Genomic DNA, 27,925 nt, shown 5'->3' on the forward strand with positions numbered 1-27,925 from the left:
AAAAGACACCAAAATCTCCTAAATTTTACTAGATACCTTTTATTGTGTAAAAATAACATTTCAATTTGCCTGTGATAGATCTAAGCTTTAATTGTCTGTGATGACAACTGTTTTATCCCTCCAAGGAACGTACACATTGTGAGATAGATATTTTTATGCATGTTTTTATTAACAGTCATCCAAAATCATTCACAGAACTGCACAGCAAACATGTTCAGCTATGATACTATTTGCACGGTCTGACAAAAGAAGGGCTCAAATAACTTGTGTAGTCAAGGACAGACAGTCCTGTGGAGCCTGCAGGTGGGCGAGGGGAAAGACAAAGTTGGGTAATGCTTCAGGCCTGCAAAGCAACAAGGTCCCTCTCCAAGGGAAGGCTTGTTGGGAAGAAAGGCAGGTAAAATCAAACTGTTCTGCAGTCCAGGTTGCATTCAGAGGGCTGTCCTGAGCGCCCAACATCCCTCACAAACATCGTGCAGGGAGGGAAACGAGTCCTGTGAGGCTTTAGCAAATACCTTATTCCTCAACCAACCATGAAAGAAGGCACTGACGAGAGGTGCTCTCTTGCAGAGGTGCTGTGGGTGGGTGCTATTCATCGAAGTCGATTCTGATGGGACCTCCTGTCAGGATATGGTTTGCCATGTGACCGGATTCCTCCTCCTCCTCCTCTTCCTCCTCCTCCCCAGCCGCCCTGCGCATCCGCCGCCGGCAGCCCTGGGCACAGCGGGAGCTCTCGTCCAGGGCGCCGCAGACGAGGATTCGGCAGTGCAGGAACACCTCCTGTGGGGTGGAGAGACCAAGTTAACACCCAGCTCTGGGAATTGGACTGGCAGGGCTGCCAGCTCTCAGACAGATGTCCCTGCATGTCCCTGTTGATGTCTGCATCAACAAGGTCCTCATCCACCGTCTCCATCCTCATCCACCATCTCCATCCCCAGCCAAACTGGCTACTCCGTCTGTTTCCTGATGTACCCAGGAGAGGGCATGTGTTCTAGAGGGACCAGCTGAGATCTCAGAGCATGAAGAATATGAATATATGAAAACATCCTCCAGAGAAAGGGGTGAAAACACCAGCAGTAAGCATGGAGGAGCTCATGTGGAGTGGTAGGTGCAGGCATTGATGCTTCACAAGATGGACTCATGAAATCATGCAAGAGAATCTGATACGAGCTGAGAAAACATAAAGATAGGAGACTGAGGGGCAAAGGAGAAAAATTCAGGTTGATGGGGCACTAATTTGAAAAGAGAAGGAGAACACAAAGGGTGGGGAGACAGCTGCCCTTTTTTTTTCTTCTGCACAGTAATGGCAGACAGTGACAGGATTACTGCTCCCTGTCCCCTAAGTGACAAGAAGAGTAAGCAAGATCCCCACAAGCAGCAATTAGGGAAGAAAATATTGGTGAATGGTTGGCTAATGGTGAAGTTTGAAGCAAAATCCATTACCCTGGCTGGGGGGAGGCAGGTTGGAGGCACAGGTGGCAATCAAACAGCTATGTGAAATTTCTGAGTTTTGAAAGATCTTCTCTGTTTTAACCCTACTGAAGATTTCCTAGAGCTGCAGAGGCAGCTTTTTGCCTCTTGGAGCAAGCATTGTCTGAGCATACTGACTGAAAGACCTGGTTTCTTCTAGCACAGAAAAGGAAAGCTGTTTTATTTAAGAAAAACGCATTATCCTGCAACTGTGCTCCCACTACGGGGCTTCTGCTCCACAGTGCCACCAGCCTGAACAGCCTGGTTTCACATTGAATTAAACACTGTGGTGGCCTTTTATTTGGAAAGCTGGCATCTGTACTGACAAGAGCTAGAAACAATACAAGGTTGAAGAGATTAAAATCTACAGACTGTCTTGTTTTAAAAATAGGACTTTGCACAATGTGTCTATCTCCTTGGGTTTCTGTTTAGCAACTGGGAACACTTGACCAGTATACAAGGGTCCACTGAGACTATGCTGAAAAAAATTATTTTAACCTGCTGCAAAGCTGATGTTTCACAACTGTCCTTCATACTTTATTTAATTTTAGGTTTTTTCATTACTATCACCTAAGGTACCGGTGTCAGGCTCCTGAAAGACACAACTGCTGGAACAGGTACAACAGCATCAGCCTGGGGCCAGCCATTCCTCCCCTTCACACTCTAGTAAACTCTGTGTTGAGACTGTCCTGTCAGATCAGGGCTGGTGGAATACTTAATAGGTGCTTTTTGAACTTACCTTGTTGTCTTTGCCCACAAACTTGAACACAGGAACCTGGAAATGCTTGGCAAGATGGTCCTTTGAAGTGTACTGTTTCACTGAGTCATCAGAAACACAGCTGAGGAAAGCAGAGGGATGGGCTTTAATAGGTTTCCCAGAAATGGAAAAAGAAAGAAAAAAAAATAATCCCAGCCTATTTAACCAGAGAAAGGAAAGGAGGGCTTGGTTCCCTCAAGCTAAGCTATAGTCCATGTCACTTCCTCTCTGGCCAGGGAAGAAAATTGGGGAATGATGGGGAAAAACAACAGTGATGATAATAGCATCTCCAGACAAAGAACAGCTCAGCAGCAGAGAGCTGGCAGGACGTGGGCCAGTCCTCTCAGCAGAGGCATTGCCAGAGAGCTGCAGGCAAAATGTGTCCTCATCTCACCTTCCCGTGCAACAGCCTGCAGCAACCAACAGAGCTGATCCACAGTGTATTTGTATTATCTACCTTCTGTATGCACAGATATATGCACATAAGTCATGCTTAAAATGAAGAAGCCTTTGTTGACATTACTAAAATATCACAGATGATGAAGAGCACAAAAATCCAGATCTACTTTGCTTTATATCATTTACATTTTACTTCCTTGGTCAAAAAGCTCAAATTCATAATTTCTTCATCACTAACATGATGACTTATGTGAGAGGTCACAGAACTGCAAGGCAATAAGCTACTTTTATAGAAGTTCCATGCCAGGTGCAGTCTCTTTAGAACTAATGAATCCTACCTAGAGTTCGACAGAGAAAGAGCAAGACAAGAAGTTCTGGTCACCTGAGATTTCCTGCTGCCTAATGCAAAGCCTAAGGCATTCTGAGAAGCTCAGATGCTGCTTTTATATTGCATTACAAAGCAGCTTGTCCTTTCTACCAAGTTAATTCCAGAAATCTGGACGTTGCAGGATATATATATAAAAAAAAAAAAATGATGGTGGAAGAGACATGGGGTAACAGTGTGACAGCTCAAAGTCCTGCTCCTGCAGTAACCCTTAGCTTCCATCTACAGCAGAAATATGTAAGGCATTGGGAGAAATGCTGATATTTGAGATGTTCAGCAGCAGACCCCATGTCTATATGCAGCTCTGCTTCCACTAGAAGAGTATTTGGAAATCTCCATCCTGTTTGGCTAAGCTGGCTCCGTGGGCAGCAGCCTCCTGCAATCCCTCCCTTCTGCTACGTGCAATGGAGCTGTGTGTGTTCACAGGAGCACTCAGCATTGCTCTGATCCTGGCACTGTTTTCACCACCCTGTATTTTGGTAGCTTTTTCAGTCAGTGGAGGTCACATTCTGAATGAATATCCCTGTCAGCAGTGCTTGTCTAGTTAACTCGCTCTGGAGGCAAACAGAAGAAGTCATGCAAGGGGAGCTAATAAATTAACACTCTAGAAAAATTGAGATAGATTTGTCCCCCTTGAGGCTAAACACCAGATGTTGCCAAGATGTTTAGGATAAAAATGCTTTTAAAAGCATCATTCCGAAAGGCATCTGATTGTAAAGAATGACAGTTAAAGACTTTTCATAAGTGACAGGCTCAGCTTTGGGGCTATAAAGTCAACTCATGGGTATGTCCTCTTTTGTGAGCATATAAACCATGATGCTTCTTGGACAGCAGCCCAAACTGGAGCCAGGAACCAGGGAGGGACCAGGGATACATGGAGCTCCTACCATGCCCTTAAGTATGTCTTAGGGACAGGTTTGACAGACACATTGTGACATGACAAAAAAAGAGCTCAAAACCTCCTGAGTCACGGGGTCAAGCCTTTTGGCATTGTGTGTGGGACCACACCATGTTGTCCCACCTTCCTAGGAAACCCCCAGGCCCTGCTTCCCACCTTGGAGAGATGAGAAGGGGTAGAGAACACACGTATGGAAGGGAAATGAGTGACTCTGGTCAGAATTTGGGAGAAAATAACCCTTTTCTGTGCATAATGTGGTCAGATTAGGGGAGCAGAAAGTGGCTGTGCCACCGTGTGATGGGGGGGCTGCATGGTTCAGAGGAGGGCTTGGAGAATAAAATAAGCACCTCATCCTACACCTGAGGGGCAGCCCAAGGAGTAAGCAGATGACCCTTGCAATTGAACTACCTTACCCACATCATGCTCAGATAAATTGCAGTTCCTGACCAAATTAGATGACAACAGTTTGCCCTCAGTGACATGACCTGGCTCCAGAGACCCCAGAAAGCTACAATCTTTATCACCTGTGCAATTGGTCAGTGCCTTTAATTTATTTTTGGAACAAGATCAGAAGCAGGAGAGCTGCTCTGGGTCTGGCTGGTGTGGCTACACAGCAGCACAGAGTATTACAGAGACAGCAAGGAGGTATCTGGGAAAATCCTGATCACATCAGCACAGGGAGAGGTGTCCCACAGAAGAAGGATCCCACCTCTTGCCAACTGGAGATGGGAATAAAAAAGGAGAGGGAATTTCCCCATTCCTCAGTCTAAGGTGAATTGCCTCAAATTTAAACAGCGTTTCCCTCTGGAAGGTGCAGGTAACTCCTGCAGGTGTGATCCTACTTAATCAAACTGGTTTAAAAATCCCATCTTTATTGCCTTGGGCTTTTGGGACTGGGCTGATGGAAAGAAACTGGGTTATTACAGAACTGTTTGAAGCAGGGACAAATCGGCGGTGCATTCAGCTAATTTGACTTGTAAATTGCTGTGAGCAAACTGAGAGCCAAAGAACCTCTGTTAGCTCAGGAGTTCACTGTTAACCTTTGGTCCAATTTAAAAACAGCAGAGACCACAGGGCTGGCTTGGCTGAGGACACTGGGGCCTGCAGTGATGTCTGGAGAGCAGAGAAGGCTGGATAAGGCTCCAGTCAGCCAGCTCCAGCCCTTTTTTCCCTTTGATGAAGTTTTAATGCCCTCTGCAGGATAATAGTACCAAAGGGGCTGCTGGTGCAGTGAATCCTCCAACTAGCACTGTGGTGAACTCAAGAGATGCTATTTTCTGCCTTCTCCCTTTTCTGTTTGGGACTGGGTTTGGCTATTGACATAGAATCCCATAATTTTCACTAATGGTAATCCAAGAATGAATGTTTGGAGACTTGACTCTGTGAAGGGTCCACAGGAGTTGGTAAATTAAAGGGCCAGGGAGTCAATAAATTAATCTTTCCATTACAAATCTGCTTATAAGTCCCAGAAATGTCAGAAATGCACATAAGAACTGCCTAGGATGGAGGGAGAGCAAGCTAAAGCTGAAACGTTTGTCAGGAGGAAATTAAAACATTGTGTGCACCATACCCTGCAGGACCCTTTTGTTACAAGACAGTCACACAGGACTTGTCATCACCAGATGTAACAATGGACGATTTAGCCTGGCAGATGAGGAAATAATTGTCCTCATTAGATGGTTTGGCAGTCAGAACACAGGACTTACATGAGCACAGTCCCTCAACTGTTTGGCTATGACACTTGGGTATGCCTTAGATATTACTTTGGCTCCCTAGAGGATGGCAGATTGGTTCCCAGCTGTGACACTTCCACAGCAATGTCTGGTTTAGCTGCCAGGCATTGCTTGATGCAGACACTTCATAGCAATGTTGCATAGCAGCACTGTCATGCCAGCATCCAAGCAAGTATCTGAAAACAGGGGTCATTTTAGCAGCCACAGCAGAGCCCACAGCAGTGCTCCCCAAACCTCTGCCACAAAACCCATCACGAGGAGGCCTAACTGTGAACCACAAGATCCACCCTGATCTTTCAACCAGCACATCCTGGGAAAGACTGCTAATCACAGACATCCCAGAAAATTACAGTCAAATTGAGAGACCCTAAAGCCTACTGCACTGAGAAACTTCAGGGAGGCAGAGAGAGAGCAAAGCAAGGGGAGGTCCTGGAGTTCCAGCTAGGACCAGCCATGGAGTCTTCAGGCTCATGCTATAATAAAGTGATGAAGGGAATGAAGACACTTGCTCCAGTTGCTGCAGTGAGTGCGTGGCCATGGGACACAGCCACCAGGGGTTGTGCTGACTGGCTTGGCACTCTGCAGGCTGGCAGAGAGGGTCTCAGGAAGGATATCTTTTTACAGGAGCTAATTCAGTTACCCACAAGGCTGATCACATAGACATATGTCCTGTAAAGGTAGCACTTGGAGTAACCTCTTTCTCCACCTCACACTGTTTCTCCCAGGTGCTTTTGATGTGCCAGCTGTTTCCAGCTGGCTGGTGCTGATGGCAAGGAACACAGTAGCCAGTGACAGTGTTTCCCATGTCACAGGGACAATGCATCTTAGCCTCACTGCCAGCTCCTGTCTAATAGCCAGCAAAGGAGGGAACAGTGAACTCACCCATCTTGAATCAGATAGTACTTCAGGATCTCGTCGATTTTTGAAGTGGGAGTGGCAAAGCAGCTCTCCACCAGTGTCTCCAGGCCATTGACATGTACCAAGGGTTCAATCCCAAAGTACAGAGAGTCCCGAAGTTTGAGGGTGGGAAGAGCACCCCTGTAGGGTTCATCAAACTCTTTGTCTTTGAAGATCTCAAGAGTGAAGGGAAAGATGCCCTGGTTGCGGCTCATGATTTCCAAGGGAGAGTTCTTGAGGTTGGGCACATAACCCTCAGAGATGGTGTAGCGGCATGGGAACTCGCAGGTCACCGGGATCAGCAGCTTGCTGGTGCGGACAATGATGTCCCCGTTGCTTCCTGGAGTCTGCTTTGGCAAACCAGTCACCAGATTGGTAGCAACGATCTTATCATTTATTACCTGCAGGAAAGAAAGGAGCTGAAGGGAAAGGGAAGTCCCCAAACCTCACAAATCCCAGGAGACGGGGCAGCAGGGGGGATACGTACGTCCACAACAGTGCCGCAGGACTTCAGGGAGAAATGGATGTTAACGTGGGTGCCATTGGATACTCCTTTGCAGGAAGTGTTGATCAGGGAAAGGTCCAGGCCTCCAACCAGGTCCTTTGGGATGCTCACTTCAATAGAGCTGGACTTGCACAGCACCGGAACTACAAGAAAAGCCCCCAGAATAACAGAGCTACAGAACTCTCAGAAAGTGTCAGTCTGAGGGAGGTGGGTAAGGGCTGCACCAGTTACTACGGGGGGAAAGGAAGGGCAGTCATATGCTGCATTTATGATACTACCCAGCCACAGAAATCCAACTACCCATATCTTATACTCCCATCTATGAAACAGAAACCTCCCAAGCTACCACAGCCCCACATTCTCCTGGCTCAGCAGTGCCACAAAAGATAAGGACAACCAACTATGCTTGCACCAGAAACTTGGCTGTGCAGGATTTCCAGCTATACTTACTACTCAGCCCATGTTTGATGGGCTCTGCTACACCCTGGGAGGAGCCTTTCCCAGATACAGATACTAAATTCACAACAACAAAGGAAAAACAATTTTAAGGCCCTTTATCAGGTTTTACATCAAATCCAGAACATGTCAAAAGCAATTCCATGCAGATACTGAGCTAAAATGGAAGCACCTCAAAATGCAGTAATAGCATTTTTATAAGCAATAAATCCAGCTTTGGCAAACAAACCCTATTAGCTTGCTCATTCTACCTCTTTCCAACCTTTGAATTTTCAAACAGCTCTCTATGTCAACTTTAAAAAAAAAATTACTCCATTACATAAGAAGTGGGAGAAAGCAAAGATGGGACAAAATGAAAGAGAAAATAGGGAATAATTTTCAGTAAAAAATAATTGCTGTATATAATTATTTGGGTGTATACCTACCTATTAACTTAGATACAGAGCAATCTTACTGGTGGATATATCGTGATCTCTTCTCAGCCAGAAAAAAAAATCCCCTCTAGAATTTCTATTTATCATATTTTAAAATCACATAAAACATTTTGCAAACATACCAGTTCCCCAAGCTTTTTCCTAAAATTAATTACAGTTCAAATCCTTGACATTCATATAATCTTCCTTCCCCTAGTTTCAACCAATGTGATTGTATAATTAAGGATTCTGGATCTTGGACACAAGGCACACTGCTAAATTTTACCCCTTTAAAAAAATTCTCATGTCCCAGCTAAGATATTTGTAACAGCTACCACATACCTGCAGGGAGTATTTTTAATAAAAAGTTGATCTTTTCAAGGTGATAAGCTAAAATGTATGCAGTCTGCCCAAAGCAACGTGCTCTCCTAATGACATTGCTGGGTTATTACAGAAAATTAAAGAACTAAGAATTACCTCAGCTCTTTCTCCATCTGCAGCAGAAGGCAAGTGGGAATAACTGAGCATGTCAAATGGCAAAGCTCACAAGGAGACAAAGGGACTTTGAGAACACAGGGCAATGCAGAGAGGAAAATCCTTTGGAGAACAGATTGGCTGGATTTGGGTTTAAAGCTTCACTGCTTTAGTGACTCCTTGATGAACAGGAGAATGTAATACTTTTATAAAAGTGTAATTCAGGGCAAAAGAGTTTGGATTCCAACTAGAATTCTCCAAACTTCAGGAGAAATTTGATGATGCCCATTTAACCTCTGCTCTGGCACTGCAGGAGCTGTCTGTGTGCTGTCTACCAGCTGGGCACAGAAAGAAGTGAATGAAACCTGTGACCAGATCCATTTTTGCTTCAAGCCAACTCATCACTCACTATTTCAGAAAACACCCACGGAAACTTCTTATGCTAATTGCCTCTGAGCTACCAGTTATTTAATTCAAACCACCCTAGACATTTGTACATAGACAAGTAATCAATGAGTGTTTAGGTTCCACCAATTAACCATTGCATCAGCACAGTTCAGCTCTGAGCAGGGCTGGCTCAGTCCTTCACCCTCCTGCATCCTAGAGCATCTGTAAGTGCCGGGGGAGCCTCCTGGTTACCACTTCAAACTCTGCTTTGCACCAGTGTCTACAAGTACCCTCACTCTGATGGGAAGCTGCTTTGGCAAGTCCAAGACTCATTCTGCTCTCTGCTATTGCTGGCACTGTGTTCCTTGTTCAGCCTGTGGCTGGTAAAGGCAGCAAAGCTGGTGAAGGGTGTGAAGAATGAGCCTTCAGAGAAGCATCTATAGGAACTGAGATTGTTTAGCCTGGAAAAAAGCTGTTTAGCTGAGGGAAGACATTCTCACTCTCTGCAACTACCTGAAAGGTGAGCAAGGTGGCAGTTGGTCTCTTCTCCCTAGTAACAAGCAACAGGACAAGAGGAAATGGTCTCAAGTTATACCAGAGGAGGGTTAGATTAGATTAGATATGAGAAGAAAGTTTTTCACTGAAAGAGTTATTAAACACTGGCACAGGCTGCCCAGGGAAGTGGTTGAGTCACCACCCCTGGAGGTGCTCAAAAGATGTGCTGAGAGATACAGTTTAAGCACTGGACTTGGCAGAGTTAGGTTAATGGTTGGTAAATTTTGGTTAATGATTTGATGATCTTAATGGTTGTATGATATTAAAGGCCTTTCCCAACCAGAATGATTCTGTGATTCCTTCCTTGTCCTTTCAAAGTACCCTTCCTGGAGCAGGGGTTATCTTTTTGCCCAGACTGTTCAGCAGAATGGGGTCTCTGGAGCCCTGAAGCACTGCTACAAACACAGAGAAAATGCACCTTGTCATCCGCTCAGCTGCACACCAGGCTTGAGCATGGGAGAGGGGACAAAAGCCTCCCCCCATCACACTTGGGACAGAGGTGGGGTTCTAGTATGGTCTGTAAAATCCCAAGTGTTGGCTGATATCATTGTGAAAACTGTCTGACTGCCAAGTCTATAATTTCTGTGGAAGATTATTAATATTCTGAATGCAGAGACAGTGCAGAAGAGGGCTGATGGGCAGCAGATCCAATTGCTTCAGACAACAGTGCCTGCCCTGCACTATCAATTTTACCTTTCATATCTGCTCAGAACTGCAGACCACTACTTGGGGCCATGAAATGCAGAAGAACAAGAAATCTCACTTTATCCCAAGACCCATCTTGGCACCTGGCAGTGCTGCTGCTCTCATTAGTAGCCTCAGAAGAAGAAGAAACAGCAGCTGGGATACGCATGGCCTCCTAACCCTGCTGAGGTTGTCTCAGGGAGCTGGGATTCAAGAGCATTGCTTTTTTCTGGCCTGTAATCCATCAATCAGATCTTCAATCACCAAGTATAATCACAGCTCTTGGAAAATCCCAGCTCCTCCTCCCCACCTGGCTCTGCTGGAGCAATAAGCACTACTGAATTCCAAGTGTGCAGTGCTCACTGCTGAAAACAGAATTCTGCATTTCTAAAAAGCTTAAAAAGCTGAAGTTTAATCAAGCAAACCATACCAATTGTTGGCCACCACAAAGTCTGGGTCAGTTTCTCTAAGTGATGTCTGGGCACTTTGTAACACACCAGTCTACAGGAGGGTCTGAACACACAAGGTAACACTAGCTCTGTGGTATTATCAAAAAAACAAGTAAATCAGCCCATGGCAAGCTCCCTTTTATTCCGTTTTATCTATGTCCCAAGTTCAGCCCATTAGCAGATTCCTATGGAGATGTTAAGCAATCTTAATTGTAAGTGAATACTGTCAAAACCACCTGTGATGCAAGATGCACCCAGCTGGGCCCTGTTCTGCCTGGTAAAAAGAGCAGTGTCCCCAGGCTCTCAGTTTTGGATCATCTGTCATTAATGGCAAAGCTCATTAACCAGACTGAAAAGGACAGACCATGCAAACACAACAAAAACAAGAAGCAGAGGCTCTTCAGTCATAGTTTTAACTTCCAGGGGACAGAGGCTGTCAGGGAGATTTTGTTGACCTACCTTGGCAAGTGTGGTTGTCTTCTGACAGAACAAGTCCCCTTGGACATTCACATTGGTATGAGTCTTCCACTTCAATACAGGTATGGCTGCAGCCTCCATTGTTATTGTGACAGCCTTCAATTTCTGCAAAAAGAAAGAAAAATCAATACATCCTGCTCCTCAGGCAGTTGCATGGCCCCTGCATGCTCCTGGCTGACAAACAGTATGACCAACACAGAGCTCAAAGGGAACAGCATGGTGAGAGCTTGCTTCAAAGAAAATGAGCTGGAAACCTACTTTTAATTCTACCATTTCCCATATTTGTCATTTCACCATGAAGCTAACAAGGAATTCTGTGAAAAATCATACCAAGTTAAACCACATATTATAACTGGCATAATTAAGATGGCTAAATAGGCAACCTTCAGCTTGGCCCTTTCTAACTTCCAAGACATCCTCTTAAACTAAATGCTTGTGTTGTTTCTTATGTTGTCTTACTTCAAAAAGTTGGAGGTAAATCCTCCTAAAACCTCTCCTGTGGGGAACCATACTCACTCCCTGATTCATCACCACAATTAAAGCCCTGAGATTTGCAGGGAAGGTGCCCAGGGGCAGCCAGCTATTTTTCCCATCAGGGAACACCAGAGAAAAGATGTTGGTGCTCTGTGCCTCTGGGTTTCCCAGCTGTGCTGGAGGTGAGTGAAGTGGATTCTTGCATCCCCTTCATAGGTTTAAAATGAAACTCTTCTTGTAGGATTTTGTTTAGCAGGAATTTTGCTAGTTTGAGAGTTTTAGGCTTAGAGATTGGCTACCCGGAGATGCGTTATCACACGGGCTGAAAGACATATGAGTGATGGTATATCACAGTGTAAGGTAGATTCACCTCCTAATTTTCCCCCAGTCTGAAGTGCAGAGAAAAGAGGGCAGCACAGCTAATTGGGGGGATTTGTCATGGTTTTTCTTAGACCTTTTCTGTTCATGTAGGCAATCTTCTAAGGATCTGAGTTTTCATGTAAAACAAATTCCTAGCCACTACAGCTGCAGAAAAGAGCCCAAAAGGTCATCCAAAGACATTCTGAACATTTGAAGAGTTGTTCCCAGTTGTTGTGGGCTTTCTAATATAAAGAAAATAACAGAACACAATGATTTTTAAAAAATAATAACCATAACTTCTTAATTTTTTTAACCTTTAGAGACAAATACTGCTATGTTCTCAGTAAAACAATGGCACGTATAACATAAACAAATCATAAATAGAAAATATTTCTCCCTAAGCCTGCCATCAGAAATGACAGTGTGGTTTTCACTGAAATGTAAAGAAAATAATGGAAATGCCATACTCAATCTTACACATTGAATGGAAAAAAACAGCCTGAGCACTCCACATGAGTCAAAGTAATGGGTAAAGCATTAGAACTGAAATTTTGAGATACTCTTAATGCTACTCAGCCTCACTAGCTCATGTAATCAAGCTAAATCACTTGTATTTGTTCTTTTTAGCAACAGCTGTGAGGTGGCTCGCAAGTATATCACATACTCTAATGGCTCCCAAAGTTGAGGGCACATTGTTTAGAAATAAAACTCACTAACAAGATTGTAAAAATCCCCAGCAGCAGTGCTAAACTTGTGAAAAACACCATCTTTCTTACAGAGGAAGACATTAAATAGCCCTGTCTTAAAGGTCCTAAAATCCAGCTTTGGAGGCAGCAGGAACAAATGAGTTTCCAGACAAAGTATCCCAGCCCTGTCAGAAGAATGCAGGAATAAATGCCCAGGAATAAAAACTGCCACATAGCAGAGCTGGTGACACCCCCCCAGCTCAGTGCTGGATGTGAAAGGGACAAAGCCAGCAGGTGACTTTTGGCCTCACCCAACTTAGCAAGTACTTAGGGATCACAGGAGCTTTCCCCAGGGAGCTGGGTGAGTGATGTTTTATTAACAGAGCTCAGAGAGGTGATTTTCACATTTGCAAGGTAATGCTTTGATATCATAGAGAGAGAAATCAGGAACAAAAACTGCAGCTTGGAGCCATCTGCATGTGAACCTTAAAAGGTGGAGTCCGTCCCAAAAATACAACAGCAGTCCCCTGCACCACTGGTGTCTGCCACGGAATGGCTCATGTAAGGTTGCTTGCAGGCTGCTGACATATTCCTTTGTAGTTCTGGCAATGGGGTAGCTCAAAAGTGAGGCAACACCTGCAGCTACTATTCTTGTTTGAGGCCCCACAGTATCTGTGAACACACAACACAGCTGCTTTGCCTGTGAGGGGCCACACTGCTCTTCACAGCAGACCACAGAAAACATCAGGCACAAGTCAATTTTGCTGCGTTTTCATATTTCTGCTCAAAGACGTTTGTGCATTGCTTTCAAAAACAGATGAAACCTACAATTTGGTCTTTAAGCCTCTGCTGTGTTATCAATCAAACTCATCCAAAATTTTCAGCCTGGCTGTTCCACCACTGGGAAGTAACTGTAGCAGCTGCATGCGGCATAGCCCACAAGTAACTACTTATAAAAATCAAACAGTCAAAATGCAGCCCTAATCTTAAATCTAGCTTCTGTTTACAGCCTAGCACCCCCTCTCCTCAATCTCAGGAGGCTGAGCAATCCTCACTGTCTACTACACTGCACTGTCACTGCATTACCCCGAACCTACTGCTGGCTGTCAAAACCCAGCAATGCTAACTCCACCCCCCACAACCATTATACAAATCTCCAGAGCAAATCCCAGCATCTCCAGCAATAACTAGTTCTGTCTGGACAAGCAATCGTCCAGATCCACTGCCTTCTCTCCCCCTGTGGAGATAAATACAAGGAAATCATAACAGAATTTAACAAGGTAGGGAGAACAACCAGGAGACTCCTCTCTGCTTGATTAGAGGGATATTTCAGTGACAACCTTGCTGGCAAGCACAGAAGTGATATGAGTGACATTTAATTCCAGCTGCAAGGAGCCAAGAGAGTACCACTGCTGTAAGGTAAGGGGAATGATTTGTATTGTTTCCAGCAGACTGGGACAGCCCAATCCTCACCTTCACAGGTTTTCCCGTCGCTTCCCAGGGTGCGCCCGATCCCGCACTCACAGCGGTGAGAGTTCTTCAGGTTAACACAAAATTCACTGCAGCCTCCATTGTTCTGCTCACATTCATTTTCATCTGCAAACAAAACCCAGTCACTGTCAGAACCTGTGGCCTGGTGAACACACAGCAGGCAAAAAGGGGCTGCTACGTGGGAGGGCTGGTCAGCCCTGGGGTGTCTTTCTTGCCCTCCTGACCTGGATCAGGGCAACAGAGGAAAGTAATCCCACTAAATGCTGAAGACCACTATCTCTTGATAGCAGCAGAGTGGTTTTCCATGCTGTGTCTGCCTCAGGAACAAAGCAGACCTGGGGGTAAAGACAGCATGCACACAGCAGCCATTTCAGAGTGCAGATGGACACAGTCCTGCTGGGAAACTTCCAAACCAGTTCCACACACTAAGGAGTATTTGTTTTCATTTATCATCTCCTCCCAAACTGTCCCCCATCCACAAAGATATTAAAATGGAGTTAAAAACTCAACTGCAAGGTAAAACTAGGTGAATACCAGATTCAGTGAAAAATAAACCCTATTTATTTTTGTATCACACCTGCTACTGCTACACACATGGGCAATTATGCTACAGCAATTTTAAGTGATTCAACACTTACTTAAAAATGAAGACATGAAAATGAAAATCAGCTGTAAACATACAAACACAGCTGAAATCAAACCAATATGTTTTAATGAAGCCCATGAAGCTTCCCTGAGAAAAGCCATGTCATGGGAAATTTTATTGTTTCGGCTTCTTGCCCCAGCTCTGGCTGCTCCCTGTCTTGGAAAGCTCCAATGTTCTTGCAGAACGGAAATGTTAGTTCATCATGGTGAGACTTCACCAGGGTGCTGGTGCAACACAAACCACCATAACCATTAGCTGCTCAGACACTCTGCACCAAAGGTAACACCAAGAGCTCAGTTTTGGCTACTCCTCTGGAGGACTCAGCTCCTCATTGCTCCCTGACAGCACTCCCTGCTCTGCTGGGCTCCTCTGCAGCCCTCCACAGAGCTGTGGCTCCTACCTTTCCAGCTCAGAAGAAAGAGGAATGCCTGAACTGGCATTTCACACTTTCTGGAGTGGACTCCAGATAAAGGTTGTAGAATAACCTTGTAATGAGTCTGGACTGGGTTTTTATAACCTAAAGCAATATACCTGTGAGTAGTACCCATGTCACGTTTGGCTGCATTTAGCTCCAGTTTAGAGCCCTCCAGGGTGCTGAGTGTGTACTGAGGAAGAAGCACAGCAGATGCTTTTGAATGTCTTGGTAAAGCTCTGAAAACTCCTCCTATTTTTCTCTTATTTAAAGGCTAAAAGTTCCTTTATGTTTGTTTGCCCTTGTGTCCTTTTTTTAATACTTTGTTCTCTGAGATTCTCATTCTTCAACCTGATTTAATATCTGTGTGCAAAAAGTGAATCAAAAAGAGAGGAAGGCATGGTCATTGCTATTGCTGAGCAACAACACTCATTATTTCTCTTAGGCAGGCCAGAATGCTGAGGTTATCAATCAAGTCTCACATGGGGTTTTACCAAAACAGCTTAGAAATTACCGTTTATAAGATGTCAGAAGCTTAAAAACAAGAAAAAAGAAAAATACTACTTTAAGAGACAGGTCAGAGATGAGCTCTCTTAGGTGTAAGTGGTCCCACACATCTACAGTACCCACAGCCTGCAGCTGGTAGTGGAGTCTACTCCCACAAGCAACATGAATTGAGTATTTTTAGCCAAAGAAATGGCTGGTACTCTGCTTTGGAAGGCAGGAATCACATCAAGGAGACAGACAGAGACACTGCTTTCTTCACACATATGACCAGCTCCCTTCTAAATAAGATTTCCCTTCTAACAATAAAATTAAAGGTGCTTAAAAGCAGAGGGTGAGGAGGAAAAGGGCTACTGGCAAAAGTACAGCACTGCCATTAGAAGATCCTAGAGCTTGGCCAAGCCAAGGGTGATACCCAGCAATTGGCCTTGCCTGTCCTCTGAGCTCTACAGATGAAGCAGATCTGGTGCAGATCTGTCCCTGCTCTTCCACACCAATGTCAGCCACCACATCTGGGACACAGCCTGGTTGTCTTAAGCCTGGGCTGGGAGAGGGAACTGATTTTAACCATGCCTTAGTCCAACATAGATCCAGGTATTCAAGAGGTCAAAGGCAATGTACTGAATTGGTGAATCCATGACAGAAAGTAAAAGACCTAATCTAGCCCCTAAGTAAGTTTACAAAAGTAAATATAATTTAGGCTTAGCAGTTCTACTCTGGGACTGAAAGCATATAACATATTGAAGTCAGCCCAGCACAGGGAGATTCACAGACAGAGCTTCTTAGCATGACTGCAGCATTTTCAGCCCCTCTCTTAGGGTGAGCTGGGGAAGGAAGAATATTTTCCATAGAAAGACTCACACAGATTTGTTTGGTTTCTCTGGAAGGCTGGCACAGTTGCTCTCAAATATGTGATTGTGCAACTATTCAGCACAACAGCAAGTTCTTAGAAAGAGCCACACAATTAGCCACACACTGCTGCAGGCAGTGTGATTATTACAGCCGAGGTGTTGTGCCATCTGGTTATCCTGAAGAGAAGCAGCAGTGCACAATTCCTGCCTGGCCTGGCCGTGGCAGGGGGTGAAGGCAGCTCCGGCACGGGCAGGCAGGCTCAGGAATCCTGAATGCCTCCCTGCTGCAGGAAATCCTTTCCTGGGAGCCTGCCACACATTTATTGAGTGCTGGTGCTTGTCAAGGGCACATCTGTGCCTGGAAGTTTTGCAGAGAAGCAGCCAATAGATGCTTTTAATTAGCTGAGAGAGTTAAAGTCTGCCACTCAGCTGCAAAGATGTGAAGCAACCAAAGCAAAATGGTTCTGTAGAACGGGTGTGAGGAAGTGTAAATCAGGAGCAGGGCCAGGCTGCTCCCTCCACAGATTGTGACAAATGTGGCCCCTAACCTGCTGCCCACAGACGTGAGGAGAGTGAAGAAAGAAACCACCCACGCCTGCTTTGTCAGCCATAGTCCTTATAGAAGGAACTCATCTGCCATGCAGCCTGCTGGAACTACTCTGCTCCCAACCTCTCCACCAAATCAAACCTCAAGGATGAAGATAAGACCCCGTTCTGATGAACACTAGCACACCTTTCTCCCTGTCACCTCTTGCTATCCATTGGTGTGGCTCTGCAGCTCCCCAGCTGTCACCCCTCCCCAGACCCTTGCACTGCTTCACAGAGCATCTTCCAAGGACCTTGTAGCACAGGTGCTCACCTCCCAGCACCATGCACAACCACAGCCATCCTCTCCTCAGTGTTTCCCAGAGGTTCCCTCACAAATCCCTGAGGCCCATGTTCCCCACTCTGCTCCCACTTGCAGCCCTCCATGTCTTGGTCATGTTGGTATCTGCCAGTTCAGTCACCAGGTGCCTGTCACCTTGTCACACTGCCTAGAACCACTGAGCCTGTGCTGTTACCCACAGTCCTTTGACTCTCATCAATCCCCAGGCCTGGACAATGCCCCAGAAGGGCAGTAAGTATGGTGCAGCTTAGTGCATGGCCCTATGCCAGCCAGTGAGCATTTTCTTGGAGGGAAGAGGCATTCAACAGAGTGAGTGAGAGGAAATGTCTAATGACAGACTGCACAGGCATTCCTGAACACCTAAAGGGCTGCACAGTGATCTTTCAGTGAGACTCTCCTACTGACAGCCAAGCTGCTGCTCTCGGCAGCTGGACCATGCAGGAAGCAAATCTGTGTATGGATAGCTCTGGAGGTACCACAGTGCACTCAGTCATGGGATGTCATACCCCTCCCTGCAGGGAAAGATCAGGAATCACTTACAGAATCTATGAGCTTTTCTAGGCAGCAAGGGGGAAAAACTCCTCTCATAAGACTTTTCCTTTTCTTTTAATGCTTTGTAAAACAATGGATTGAGAAACAAAGGGGAAAGGAAGCATCAGTAACTGACAAGAGTTATTTCCAACCTTACCAAGACATGTCTGTCCATCAGGTCCTAGAGTTGTCCCTGGAGAACACATGCAGTCACCAGTATCCATGCAGGAGTCCTGGCAATCCACCACATCACAGATGTCATAAAAATCTAGGGCACGACAAGACTGTAGTGAGCATGAACCACAGAGCACTCATCAAGAATACTGCATCTGTACCATCAGCTTCACACCCTATGTCTTGCCCACCAGTTACAGACCCAGTCCACATTAGGAAAGCTGAACCACTGAAGCTGATGACAAAACAATCTGATTTAATTACTTTGTCAGAGATGCAGATTTTGGCTTTGGTAGCATGCCAAGACAAACCACAGGACCCACTGAGAGCATTAAATCACTGTGGCCAGGTAAGCTAGGGAAGATTTCTGCTAGCTGAACAAAGGCTCTATAGAATTCACAGGGTGAAACAGTCCAACCAGTCTGCTGCAGGCAGGCCACCATCTGCACCGTGTCACCTGACAAGGATCTGAGCGAGGAAGCCAGAAACCTGCCACCACCTCATGCTCACTCTCCATCCCACACCACAGAGGTGAAGAGGGGTTCCAGAAAAGCCACCTCAGCAGCTACTTACGCCCACAGTAGGCATGGAAACAAACGCTGGGTTTGGCCAAGCGGTACACGTAGTACCCTCCGGGACAGGCCTTGACGTCGATGGTGGTGTTCCAGAGGCAGCAGTTCCCATTGAAGCTGGCACAGGCCTGGCGTGGGACGATGCCATCCGACTCACGTGGGTGGCTGCCATTGAGCCAGATGGGAGCGTGGGTGCCACAGTGGTTCTCCGGGATGCAGAAGGTCGGCATGGCATCACCGGCCATGCCAGTGAATCGATACCACTCCCCGGAGATCTGACTGTCACAGGTTGGCTGCCCATGGGAACCATTTATCTGATGATCAGTGTTCCTCCAGGGCTCGTTCAGGCTGATGTAGGCAGAGCAGGGGTCCAGGGCTGAGACATGTAGCAAGAGACAGGAGAGAACATCTGCTAGACATCGAGTTGCTGATGGATAATTGCAAGGAACACAAACCAATTTCTTTTTCTATTCTCGACTTAGCAGAATCATTGTGATAGGTAGAGACCCCTCAGGGAGAAACAGTGACACCAGCTAACTAATTGCCTCATGGAAAATCCTGACAGCTCGGCTTAAATATCTTGGAGGAAAAAGTAAATTAACAGAGCTCTTACAAGATTATGCAACAGTCTGAGTTGTTGCCGAGCATTGATGGGGGAGGGGGAGAGGGAAAGGGCAAACCTCAGGTCCAGGGAGTGATTTTTCTATTTGTCCTGGGAGCACTGGGTCAAGCCTAGGACACCCACGCTGTGGCCAATGGTAACTGAGCAGCTGCAAGCCCCTACTGAAGTCACTGCCAACTCTCCCAGATACCACAGAGAAGAGGAGCACACTTTAAACAGGTTATGCAGCCTCTCTGAAAATCCTTCTATGGCCCGTCAGCCCTCACAACTGAGATGCCATAACCTCAAGTTGTAGATCACCTGGCAGAGCACCAATTAAAACGTGAACTGCAAGATACACAACAGAAAAAAATGTTCCCATTTAATTATTATCCCTCTATATAACTGGAAGCAATCTCTAAGCATAATTAGCAGTTCCTACTCACTTCAAGGTACAGTTTTAAACAGCTAAATGTAAGAACTGCTCTCCCAGGTCACAATGAAGTTGATCTACAGCCCAGCAGGCTGTCTCTAACCAAGAATGTATGCGTAGAGAGGTGAGGGAGAAGAAAGAGACTCTGCTCCATTTACCCTGGGTAGTGTTCTCCTACAGTACATTCATGCCAAGGTGAGCTGAAAGAGCTATAACTCAAGTCTGTGCATTCTGTAAAATTCTGTAAAAATATAAAAAATTACATTTTCAGTCTTCTGGTAACTAACCCTGATTTGGCAGCTTCCTCATGTAAAGTCCAGAGGTTTCGTTTTCACTTACATTTAATACCTGATTAAGCACCACTTACCCATGATTAGCTATTCTCTACTAAGCAAAATGAATACTAATACTTTCTTGAGTAAGGAAAATTGAATCATGGAATGGCCAGGGGTGGAAGGGACCATAATGATCATCTGGTTCCAACCCCCTTGCATGGGCAGGGACACCTCCCACCAGACCAGGTTGCTCAAGGCCCCATCCAGCCTGGCCTTGAACTCTTCCAGGGAGGGGGCAGTCACAACTTACTTGGGCAACCTGTGCCAGTGTCTCATCTCCCTCAAATTCAAGAATTTCTTCCAAATGTCTAACCTAAATCTCCCCTCTTCAAGTTCTAAAGCATTTCCCCTTGTCCTCTCACTGCACAGCCATGTAAAAAGCCCTACCCCAGCTTTCTTGTAGGCCCCCTTCAGATACTGGAAGGCTGCTATAAGGTCACCTCGGAGCCTTCTTTTCTCCAAGCTGAACAACCCCAACTTCTTTAGCCTGTCTTCGCAGAGGAGGTGCTTCAGCCCTCTGATCACCATTGATTGATTACCATTTGTTAGAATTAGGCTAATAAAAAAAAATTCCCATTAAATACATCTCATACTGAAATTCCCTCTACTTCCCACAGCGCATCTCTTTTTTTAAATTCTACAATTGTTCTGGGTTTTTTGTATCTTTTTTTTTTGTTTTGTTTTAAATAGGGTATTGCAGTTTGGAGGGGGAACACTGTTTCTATTAGAGTGCTCCGGATGCAGACAAACCTTCTTGGTTAATTTTTTTTTAAATTTGCTTCACTGACTCTTAAGTGGGAATTAAAACTGCTTTTGAGAATGGACCTCAAATCACCCTTATTTAGCTGCTATCTCTATCAAATCATTGGCTGACATGCTATCTTGTACCTTCTCACAAATATAACATCTCTCTTGATGAATATCCTCACAACTTTCTCAGCCATAGACACATTTTGTTTGGCCTCAAATGCACCACAAAAGGCAGGAGCAGCTGCTGTAGTCACAAACGAGATGCAAGCTGAGCAGAAGACTGGGTTATGAAGGTGATCTCTGGTGCCATAATTCCTGAGGTCCACAGTGCAGCAGATTCACTCCCATCACAGGCAGCCCTTAGTTCTGAGCAGCAAAGGGTAAGCAGCAGCCTGAATCTCTGATGAGATTCACCAGGAAACCCCTCATGAGCTCTTGGTTTCATTTGCCTCTTTCCTTGCCTCCCCTTACCCACAGAGATTTAACAGCACTGTGAAATCCCATCCCCCAAAAGCTTGCTTGAGTTCTTGAGACAGGAAAACACTAGTCCAGCCTTTGCACACAGGTAAAAAAGTCTTCCTCTGGGCTTCCCTCAGTATAACTCACTTGGTTTCCACAAGATCATTTGGTATTGCCTAAGGGTGAGCTGGGTGAGTCACTACGATTAAGAAGGTTTTTGTGTTCTTAAAAGCCAAATGAGGTGAGGCTAGGAATGCCCTGTCATTGTCCCAGCTGGGCAGCACCAAAAATGCACACACTCTCATGAGCTTTCATATAGTATAATTAACTTTGTACTCAAGAGTTTGAAAACCCTCATCTAGAGAGATCACATTGTCCCCTGCACGCCCAGAAGATAATTAAAAGACACAAGTTACTGAGAGGAACACGTAGGTGCTCACAGGGAGCTGGAAGAAGGCGTTTCAGCGGCATGGGGTAGCAATACTCTCACATCTTCCATTTCTCTGAGAGCTTCAGGCAGGAGCCAAGGGGAGGCAGGCAGGCAGAACAAGCAGGGAGGGCTCTTTGGAACACTGCAGACCCTCAGTGCTCACCCTCAGAATGCCAGGACTGCCCCATGCCAACCTCCCTGCAGATACCAAGCTGACTTTGCAGCAGTTCCCTGAAAAGTGATTTCAGTCTTTTAAAGGGAAAGTTCATAAACATATACAGAAGCAACCAATCAACCTCTCATCTTTTCTCCACAGAAAAGCAAAAACATGTGAGCTTTGCACAAGACATAACTACCTCTGACTCCCTCTATCTCTGACTCCCTCTGTTTTTCATTTTTCTTGGCTCCATTTTTTCCTCCCTAACATTTCTTGTGTGGCTTGAACATTAGCTCAAGCATTCACAGCATTAGCTGTGAAGCAAAGCTTTTCAGTTTGGTATCAGTAGTTCTCTAGATGCCATGCTTGCATATGGACTGGATGACAAATCAGGTTTTAGCAAGCATTCCTCAGCCCACCATTCTGCAGAGAGATTAATGCTGCGTCTACTGTGTAACTGAAGGTCTCTGCTCGGGCACAACTAAGCAATGAAATGAGCAGCACTGTGTTACAACACTAAATTCAGTTAAGATTTGTCAGAGTAGCAGGGGGAAAAGTAGCATAATATCTACTCCTAGAGTCTCTCCTCTGAAGGGAGAGGAAAATCCTACAGTGCCTTGGGAGTACAGATACTCCCAACATGGGAGCCTTAATGTTCTGTGACAGATCTTTGCAATCACAAACAATTTCACATAATCTTAAAAGAAAAAGGGTATTTCTCATATCTTCCAGTCTTTCACTTAAGAATAGCAAAAGATGGCAAATAGAAATAAGCTTGAAGGCAATGCCTCTTCACTCACCCATTGAAGACACTGGCTGCAACTCGTTGATGAAGCAAATACAGAAAAACAAGTACTGGAACATTCCACTCAGCCAAGAAACAGCTACCACTCAAGTAACAGAGGCTTGAAAGCCCTTACACACACTGTGGCTCTTGTGGCCTTCCTCTCAGAGGAGCTTCTGACCCCAAGCTTTCTGAAAAGTAGGTCTGATAGCTCTCCTGGAAGTTTATCAGAGGAAGAAGCTGAAGGGATGTGGGGTACAGCTCCAGCCTTGACCTCCCCAGAGCAGCTCTGCCCCTTATTGACAGCAGAGATGTACTTACTGATCAATCTTGTTTTTGGGACTCAACCTGCTATTGTTTTCTGGTCTGACTTCCCTGCAGTGACACCTCCACTATCTTATCTGGAGAAGAATTCTATCCAGGGGACACCCGGACATCCCGAAGGGATGGGAAAGAAGAACAGATGGGTGCTTGTTGTTATCTCTGCTCCTTCCACATGTGACTTCATGGCTCCTTACAAGCAGAAATCTGGCTAGAGAGCCTTAACTGCAGGAAATAGTGACCAAAGGAGGAGAACTGATGCTTCTGAGCAGCAACTGCAGATGAGTGCTTGGAGCAGAGCTACAATGGGAACATAAGTCAAAGTGAAGGACTGGTGTCCTACAGGGAGATGTTCCTGTGCTACATGAAGACCCTTTCCAGTCCTGTTCACATAACCTGGCAATCACAGCAAGATGATCAAACAAGGCAAAAAAGGAAATTTTGCTGCTGTACTCTTATGATCTCCGTCTTTAGAAAAACAAACCCACAATCAATAAACCCAACATTACTGAAGAAATTCCATGCAGAACTAAGTAACTTCTGCCTTACTGCTTAAATACAGTAGAGCTGCAGGTCCTAACCAGATGCTCTGGCTTCAGATGAGATGCAGCACATTGAAATCTGTTCTCTACTAAAGCAAAACAAGCACCATGACTGGCAGCAAGAGACACCAAGGAAGACAAGGATAAGCAGAGGGATCTTCCTTCTCATCTGGCTGAATGTGGAACTGTTTTGGTCATACAGCTCTTCTCCAGGAAATCTTCACAGGCAGAAAGCTCTCCCTCAGCAAAGAGTATAGCTAAGCCTACAGTAACTGTACAATCAAGCAAGCATTTGCATTTCCCCATTTCCTTCCCACCCTGCATTTCTGTAGCAGGCTGCTGTAAGGAATAACATCAAGGTTGATGTGCTAGCTTCAAATCCCAGGAAGAAAAAAACAACCTGCTCCATTATTTTCATCCTGAGTATGCATGAGACATGGGGCTGGGTATTTCCCTGCTTTGTGGAGCTTTTACAGGACAGAAAGTTCTCAAGAGCCTTTCCCTGTTTGGGTGTTTCCCTGGCAGTGAAGTGCAATATGCTGCTCCTCTCCACCTCAGCAGAGGAGTGTTTTGAGTGGTGAATGACTAGAAATTTTTAAAGTTACTGTCATTGCTCCCACCATCACTAGAGAAACCATAATCTTTGTGACTATATTGTGCTGACAGTTGTGCAGTACCAGAAATTTTTTTTTCAACAGGAAAAGAGAACAAGTTCATGATGCAAAGCCAGCAAGGCAGATAGCCCTCAAAAGGTGATTATGTGAATTCCCAGAAGATAAACTAAAATGGAATGGCAAATACTACAGCAAGCCACAGGAAGTTATATTTTGCCATTTTCATTGAGGGGTTGATTCATACTTATGATTTTGGGTAAACAAAACTGACAAGTTTCAATTGCATTTGTGTTAGAGGTGTGCATATTTTTCTGAGCCATTTTATTACCAGCTGCTTTGATCTTTGCCAGTGGTATATTAGGTATGACACTAGTAATATTTTGACAGCTAGATGTGACAAATGACATAGAGAAATGAACTGCATCATAGCAGTTTGGAGTCTCAAGGTATCACACAGAGGCTCTATGAAGTACTCCAAAATGGACTAAAGAAGGAGATGGCCCAGCATTCCCAGACATGACACTATCCTAAATGACCATAACATCTAGTTCAAGGAAATGGTCTAAAGCTGGAGAACCTTCAGTGTGCTACCTCTAACATTTTTTGGACTCCACAGGAAAGACTAAGTCTATCTCAGTCTTCCAGAAGAAGCACTACCAGAGGGAACTTACCAATCAGCATTTTCTCTTTTCTATGCAAGTTATTTCAGATGACATACACAGCTCCAGTTCCCCCCAACAGCAGTAGCCTGTATTAGAATAGGACAGTGCAAATCTGTGCCTCAGCAAGCTGCGGGAACTATTCCTGAGCGGGGAAGGGGGAAGAGAACCCAAACAAAAAACCCTCCTGTAAAGAAATCCTCTGGAAGAGAGGATACAATTCCAGTGGAATACTCCAGATACTGTAGGGCCTGCACTCTCATGACAAATCTGGTAAATCTGTTGTTCCTGACTTTCATCTCCTTACCCCAAAGATGAGTTAGCCTGACTTCCCAAGAAGGAAGAATTAGGATCAAGTTAGTATTTCTTAAAACTAATTGTCAGTATGTGTTAAAATATCTGAAGAGGGAAGGCAATATTAAAACAGAAGTATTTGGTACTTCATTTTGGTAACCAAGACATGGGCTCTTCCAAACCTGCTGCTGTCTAAGCCTCTATGAAAGAAAGGGGGCTATTTTTGCACATTGCAACCACTCTCCTTGCCCCTCCCAGGCATTTGGAGGACTTTATCTTCCTTACACAAAGAACTCAAATTGTTCAATGCCTTCAGGAAATCCTCATACTGTTTGTGTGTGACTAATGAATGAAGATGCTTTAGTGTTTGCTGGATCTGATCTTGTCTTTGTCAGAGCCATGTCTGAAGACACACTCACCTTGAATGGAAACAAGGTGTGTGAAGAACAGCTCCTGGTGCAGGAGTAACTTCTGCAGCCTGCCTTGAAGGAGCAGGCAAAGGAGCTATCAGCACTTCCTGCCACTGGGAGAGAGCAGAACTCCACCCACAGGACAGGATCCCTGTTGGCAATTGATTGGAGGATGTATGTTCACAATGAGCCTTGACAAGCTGCAGAGATGGATTGCACCAATGTCAAGGACCTAGAGATAGGCCTTGTTGCTGTAAACAACTTATCCCAGGACACAGTGCCAAGTGGGAAGGGCTGTCGAGATCAGGGAGTAAACACGACTTTGGTGAAGTATGAGCAGACTTGACACAAAAAGTGTAACACCAAGACCCTGTTAAAATCAGACAAGTACATAACTCCTAGTGAAGAGTAGAAGTCACTTCCTTTCCCTCAGCGGAGCCCCGTGATGCAGAACTTGGTGTTCTGAGAGTGTTTTTCCACAGGTCCTACAGAAGTAACATATTTTCCATGATCCTCCATTTCTAGATGAAGGAATAGGGCAATACTTCTGTAAGGCTGCATATCCACAACTGCAAAACTAGTCAGGGACAAGTTCACAGAGCCACAGTGATACAGCACAAGACCAACTTCTGCCATACTTCAGGGCTTAGATACACTGAAAGTTTTACTTCCATTTCTATATTTTGCTTTTCACACCTGAAATATCAGTATAAGATTTATTTATTTTTTAAGGAGTCATTGGAATCTCTTGAGATAGGTAGAAAAGTACTCCAAGATCCTTCCTACATGAAAACTAAGTCATACAATGTGGCACAGAGGAAATCAGTTTGCATTTACAACTTCACAAAAAAAACCATGTATCAGAAGTTGTTCCACTGGCTTAGAAAGCAAGGGCAACTTGGGCAGCTTCACTTGAGGTCTCACAGCCAACAGCAGCTTCAGAGCTTCATGCAAACCCCCCTACAGCCAACATGAAAGAACTTGCAGAACTAGCAGAAAGGTGATCATCATCTCTGCCTGCCATGTCAGAAGAATTACACAGGAGAAGAAAAAAGGTTTCTTCTTCGCTCTCCAGGGAAACAGAGCCATGAACACCTCTCCCCTGGAGAGGTTTGGCAAGGTAGAGCCTTGCAAGCATGACAAAAAGGGAACTGAATACATTTCTGCAGGCAATTCTGAACTTGATGTGTTTGAGAGCTCTCTTCCGGAAAGATAGGGAAGAGAGATATAGCAAATAAGTAACAAAATCAGTAGAAAAAGCTGCATCTGACCACTGCAATGCACACTGCTGTTTATCCTGCACAGGATCCTAAGAATGCAGGGTTACATTAGGATTCAGGCAGCACTGCTGGCTCTTGAAGTGCTGTCAGTGGGACAGAACCCTGTTACCTGCCTGGCTCCTTGTCATGGAAACCACTGCAAGAGTTTGTTGGTACTGATACACAACAGTGTCTATCAGGAAAGCAATCGAGCATCACACTTCCCATCACATTCGTGTTCAAGGGCAACACCAGGAGAAGCTCTGAGTTTTGTGGCATGGCACCCACCCCCAGCAGAGTCCACATGTGCACAGGTGGTGCTGAGAGAAATGAGACAGCAATCTTCCAGGGTACAGACTAACAAGACTCACCAGACAGTCTGTACTTCAGGGTAGACTTGTGTGAAAAAGGTCTAAAGTAAGAATATACATCATCTCTGGAACAACATTAAAGCATGTGCAGGAACAATTTGGACACAGCATTTTCTTGCTGGGAGTGTGGTGCTAGATGCTAAGGTCTTCAGTTTTTCTGGATGCTAAAAGGATGAGTTCTTATGCAACTGTTCCAAGCCATTTTCTAGAGAGGGCAGCAGCTCACTTGAACACAGCAGCAGAGTAAGGGCTGCTTGGAGGGTTTGTCTGCACTGCTAACTAAATTGCAACAGTTATTAAAGGTAGGTCACATTAACAGTTTCCAGCCCCTCCTTTCTGTCTTAAAAAACCCCACAAGAGTGTTGGCTGGTCTAAGAATTGGCAATTTATGGATTTAAAAAAAAAACAAACAAAAAACCCCCAGCAACAACAAAAAAATAGTCAATGGACACAATAAAAATCTTCCCACAAGTATCTCATCTTAACATCTCAGTTAGGACAAAGTACAATCTGCTGATTCCCAAGGTTACTGAACAAATGACATGTCAACGTGACAAATCAGACCACAACCATTCAAGGCTCCAGAAAGAAAGTAACAGAAGCTTAGAACTTCAGCTTTCCTCTGAAACAACACTTGAATGCAATATAGAAATACACTGACACCACTTGGTACATTTTAGGTTACCAGGCACTATATGCCCATACATATTATTCTCTTGCACTCCTGCAACACTCTCTAGACTTTGTCAATGTCCACATGGAGCTACTATGCTGGTCAAACAAAGGCAGATCTTTGTTAGACCAAACATCTCTACTTCTGCCTCACCACCTCAACTGCTCCTGAGATCCCTGGTGTTACACAGCTAGGCATGGCAGCAAGATCTCCATCCAAGCTTCTTCAGGAAAGCCATTAGCTGCATCACCACGGCCTCAGTGAGGTAAGATCAAGAAGGAACAACCTAAACAAAAAGAAATGGAGA

At 45.0% G+C, this 27,925-nt stretch overlaps 1 protein-coding gene across 2 annotated transcripts; it reads right to left on the minus strand.

The window, feature by feature from the left end:
- Nucleotides 1–23: 23 nt before the first annotated feature.
- OIT3 (oncoprotein induced transcript 3) lies at nucleotides 24–27,882 on the minus strand. Of its 2 annotated transcripts, none has more exons than XM_071748947.1 (9): nucleotides 27,775–27,882; nucleotides 18,528–18,902; nucleotides 17,938–18,048; nucleotides 13,933–14,055; nucleotides 10,922–11,044; nucleotides 7,027–7,187; nucleotides 6,525–6,940; nucleotides 2,210–2,309; nucleotides 24–780 (listed from the first exon to the last, which is right to left on the minus strand). In XM_071748947.1, exons 2-9 carry the CDS (start codon nucleotides 18,769–18,771, stop codon nucleotides 589–591), a joined length of 1,470 nt encoding a protein of 489 aa, XP_071605048.1. In that variant the 5' UTR covers nucleotides 18,772–18,902; nucleotides 27,775–27,882; the 3' UTR covers nucleotides 24–588. The 2 variants fall into 2 exon arrangements, with proteins under 2 accessions (XP_071605048.1, XP_071605047.1); XM_071748946.1 differs by lacking the exon at nucleotides 27,775–27,882 and adding an exon at nucleotides 22,492–23,339.
- Between the last annotated feature and the right edge of the window lie 43 nt (nucleotides 27,883–27,925).

Source organism: Heliangelus exortis, chromosome 7 (assembly GCF_036169615.1).
Source record: "Heliangelus exortis chromosome 7, bHelExo1.hap1, whole genome shotgun sequence".
In the NCBI taxonomy this organism is placed as follows: domain Eukaryota; kingdom Metazoa; phylum Chordata; class Aves; order Apodiformes; family Trochilidae; genus Heliangelus; species Heliangelus exortis.

Coding starts and splice junctions, on each gene's coding strand:
- OIT3 (XM_071748946.1), bottom strand. CDS start 22,555: ATGTTCCAGTACTTGTTTTTCTGTATTTGCTTCATCAACGAGTTGCAG. Junction 6,941..7,026: donor CCTGCGGCACTGTTGTGGAC/GTACGTATCCCC, acceptor TCTTTCCTGCAG/GTAATAAATGATAAGATCGT. Junction 781..2,209: donor TTGTGGGCAAAGACAACAAG/GTAAGTTCAAAA, acceptor TCCACCCCACAG/GAGGTGTTCCTGCACTGCCG.